At 50.3% G+C, this 3,417-nt stretch overlaps 1 protein-coding gene across 1 annotated transcript; it reads right to left on the bottom strand.

Moving 5' to 3' along the window:
* Positions 1–281: 281 nt before the first annotated feature.
* On the bottom strand, positions 282–1,562 carry LOC122108481 (beclin-2-like). Its single transcript, XM_042680407.1, has one exon. It carries the CDS (start codon positions 1,560–1,562, stop codon positions 282–284), a length of 1,281 nt encoding a protein of 426 aa, XP_042536341.1.
* Between the last annotated feature and the right edge of the window lie 1,855 nt (positions 1,563–3,417).

The raw sequence follows: 3,417 nt of genomic DNA, 5'->3' as shown, positions 1-3,417 counted from the left end.
GAAGGACTGAGGAAGCACAAGCAAGACAAACGTGCTTTAGGAAGGAAACAAAGTCTTTTGGCTTGCTCCAGAAAAATACCTTTTATTTTGTTTTCTACCACTTGAGCCACGGCTTCACTGGAAAATACTTTCTTGCATGCCTCTGGTGCTTGATTACAAATCCAGGGCCTCTCAAATATTTTTAAATGACTGTTTGGTACAAATTCTTTTGAATCACAAGCATGCTGCACTCTTTAGTGTTGCAATCTGATCATTTCACAGTATTTTACAACACAGAAAAGCTATTTTTGACTGTACCTTTCTGAGGCCCAAGCAAGACTCCACTTTAAATTGGCAAGCAGGAGTTTGAGAGCCCGTGTCCACTCTTCCACAGTGTTGAGATGAGTCCGGATCGAGTACCAATCCCCGCTGCCCTTGGCATCCTCTAGCGTGCCCAGCTCCGGGTGCATGCTGTAGGGAAGGTAGAGGCCCTCCTTGCCCTTCTCTACCTCTTCCTTGAACTGTTGCATGCAATCCAGGAAAGCCAGCATGGCGCGATCAAATGTGTTTTCCAAGAAGACATTCTGCTTCCCATCGGAGAACAAGGGCAGGCGGACACAGTCACCCGTCAACGACTTCAGATAGGAATGGTTTCCACCGGCGACAAGTTGGTACCTCCGAAACTTAAGTCCAATGGTATTGGCGAGGGCGAGGAGCAGCAAGGCTGCCTGTCCCCAGGCAGCGTTGATCTCCGTCCAGCTCACGGGGACGCGGGGCAAGTAGCCCAGTCTGAAGTTATTGATGATGCCCAGGGGGCCCTCCTCCCAGATCTGGAAGGTGAAATCGAAGATGCTGCTTGTGCTCAGCTTGTCCAGCTGGCCCCGGGCGTACAGCAGCTGGTTCTCCACACTGCTCAGCTGGTCCGTCAGTTCGAGCCGTTGCCACTCCAGGGCCCAGTATTCCTTCTGGTACTGCGCGGCCTGCTGGTGCAGCTCGGCCGTCTCTGCCTGGGACTCCTGGAAGTCGTGGGCCGCTTGGGCCCAGGCCTGCTCGGCGTCCGCGAGCTCCTCCATCAGCAGGGCCTCCGCCCGCTCGAGCTCCTGCAACTCTGCCCAAAGCCAGGTGTTCAGAGCCCTCCTCTCCTCCGGATCCACTAGCAACTCCATCTCCAGGGCACGCCTGTAAGCCTGCCAGTCCAGCTTCGCCTGCGAGAGCTGAGTATCCAGTTGCTCCAAAAGATGGTCAGTACACTCCTCGCAGAGAGGGTGTTCTACCGCTTTTTTGCCTGAGAGGATGGCAAAAATATCTATCAGGGTCTTCTGGATGCTGCTCAGAGTTCTGAGGGACACAGCATTCCCAAGCAGGGTGAACTGGCTAGCACTGGCCCTGGATTCTCCACCCTGGCCAGCCAGGCCTCCACTGGAGGCGCTGGCCCGGAGCTCTCGGCGATCACTGGCTTTGGTGGACAAACTGCCATGCCCTGGGGCTGCTTCGGGCGTCTCTGTGGGCTCCCTGGGTCTCAAGGGATGACCACAACAATGACACATGAAGTGCATGGAAAACAGGGCAGAGGGCTGGGCCATTCTGACTGGCGTCTTGGTTGCTAAGCCTGTGATACTTGAGAAGTTTTTATTTTCCTCAGAGAGTGGTTCTTTTTACATACATCTTACTTGGAATTCTTTTTTGGGGGGAGGGTCACTCATGAACTCTGGGCCTGGGAGCTGTCTCTCAGCTCTTCAGCTCAAGGCTAGAGCTCTACTACTTGAGCCACAGTGCCACTTCTGGCTTTTTTTTTCCTGCTTATTGGTGCTCAGGAATCGAACCCAGGGCCTCACACATGCGAGGCAAGCACTCTACCACTGAGCTACCTTCCCAGCCCTTCTTGGAATTCTTAGACACACGGTGCTGCTGTGAACTTGAGAGGTTACCACTGCCTTCCTGGCTGCGGATATGCCCCCAACCTCTCCAGTAACTCTGGGTGCTCTAGGCCATTCTCTTGCCCTCCCTGCCCTCAGCACAACTAGCTATACCAGGGGAACATCAGATTTCACAGTTTCAAGGGATCTGATGGGTGAACTGTCATATACTCACTGGTGTGAAGATGCACAGCCTCAGCACAGACCTCACCTCAGGCAACACCCTATGTACACAAACACTGACTGAACTGAATCTCACTGAAACTTACACCTGAAACCTACCAGCCAAATATCTGCCACAAAGTTGCTGCCATATGGCTGTCTTCTAGTTTTCTACCTTCAATGAGTCTACTTTGCAGCCCACACAGCCTGAGAGCCATCAGCCGCTTTGAGCAGAATATGACCTGAGTGTGTATTTTCCATTTTTGTTGGTGGTGGTGGTGATGGCTGTGGTGGTGGTTTGGCTTGGATTGGGTTTTTCTTTTTTTTTTCTTGGAAGTACTGGAGTTGAACACAGGAATTTAGGAGGCAGATGCTCTACCACTTGACCACAGATCTAGCCCACTTTTGCACTAGTCATTTTTGAACATTGGGTCCCATTTTCTATCTAGATAAGCACTGGAGCTGTAGTGAGAACCAGTAGGTGGGCGGTTCCGCCCCCGCGTGACATCACCTCCGAGTTTCACCTCCTCCCCCGCCTGCTGGCAGGGGGTGGGGCAGTAGAGGAGCAGAGAGGCCCTGAGGCGGTGAGGCCGGTAGAGAGGCCTGCAGAGAGCTGTGGGAAGGAGGGAAAGGAGGAAAAAAGAAAAAAAAAGTCCCTTGGAGGTTGTGGTTGTTCCTAATTCTGAGGTAGCTTAGGAAAGAACAGTTGCATCACCAACTAATAAAACTCCTTTGTTACCTTTAATCTTGCCTCCCTGGATTTTCTCACACACAGTAGATCACACCATGATCTACTAATTTTAAGATGACCATCATTGCTGGGATTACAAGTGCCCACCATTGCATCCACATACATAAACTCTCAAGGACTTTTCTGCCCAACCTGGTCTGAAACTTCAATCTTCTCCATCGCCTATCTCTCACAGAGTGTCATGTGCTTGGCCAGGATTCATAAACGATCTCGTAATTATTTTTTCTCCCCAGCTAGCCTCAAACCATGATTTTCCTATTCTCAGCCCCGCCCTCCTCAACATCTAAGATTACCTATGGGTCCCAGCTGTTTTTATTTTTAATTTTTTAAAATTATCTTTAAGTAGTTATACAGAGGAGTTTATGCCTATTGATCAATGTCAGCCTTTTTAACATTCTCACCCACTCCTCTCAACTCACCCCTTCCCTTAATTCTAGGATATGTATTAAACTTTTTACCATTTAGTGTGGTAGCTCTTGCTTATAATTCTGGCTGCTGGTGAGGCAAAGATCTGGAGCATCACACTTCCAGGCCAATCTCAGCAAAAAGTTAGAAAGACCTCCATCACAGTAAATAAGGAAGGTGTGGTAGTGTAGACCTGTAAGCTCA

The sequence above is a fragment of the Dipodomys spectabilis genome, unplaced genomic scaffold, assembly GCF_019054845.1.
Source record: "Dipodomys spectabilis isolate Male_0828 unplaced genomic scaffold, ASM1905484v1 ptg000060l, whole genome shotgun sequence".
Taxonomy (NCBI): Eukaryota; Metazoa; Chordata; class Mammalia; order Rodentia; family Heteromyidae; genus Dipodomys; species Dipodomys spectabilis.
The sequence above is the reverse complement of the archived record's forward strand: the minus strand, read 5'-3'. Positions and strand labels throughout refer to the sequence as shown.

Bases quoted from the DNA above. Each gene is read 5' to 3' on its own strand.
- LOC122108481 (XM_042680407.1), bottom strand. From the start codon at position 1,562: ATGGCCCAGCCCTCTGCCCTGTTTTCCATGCACTTCATGTGTCATTGT.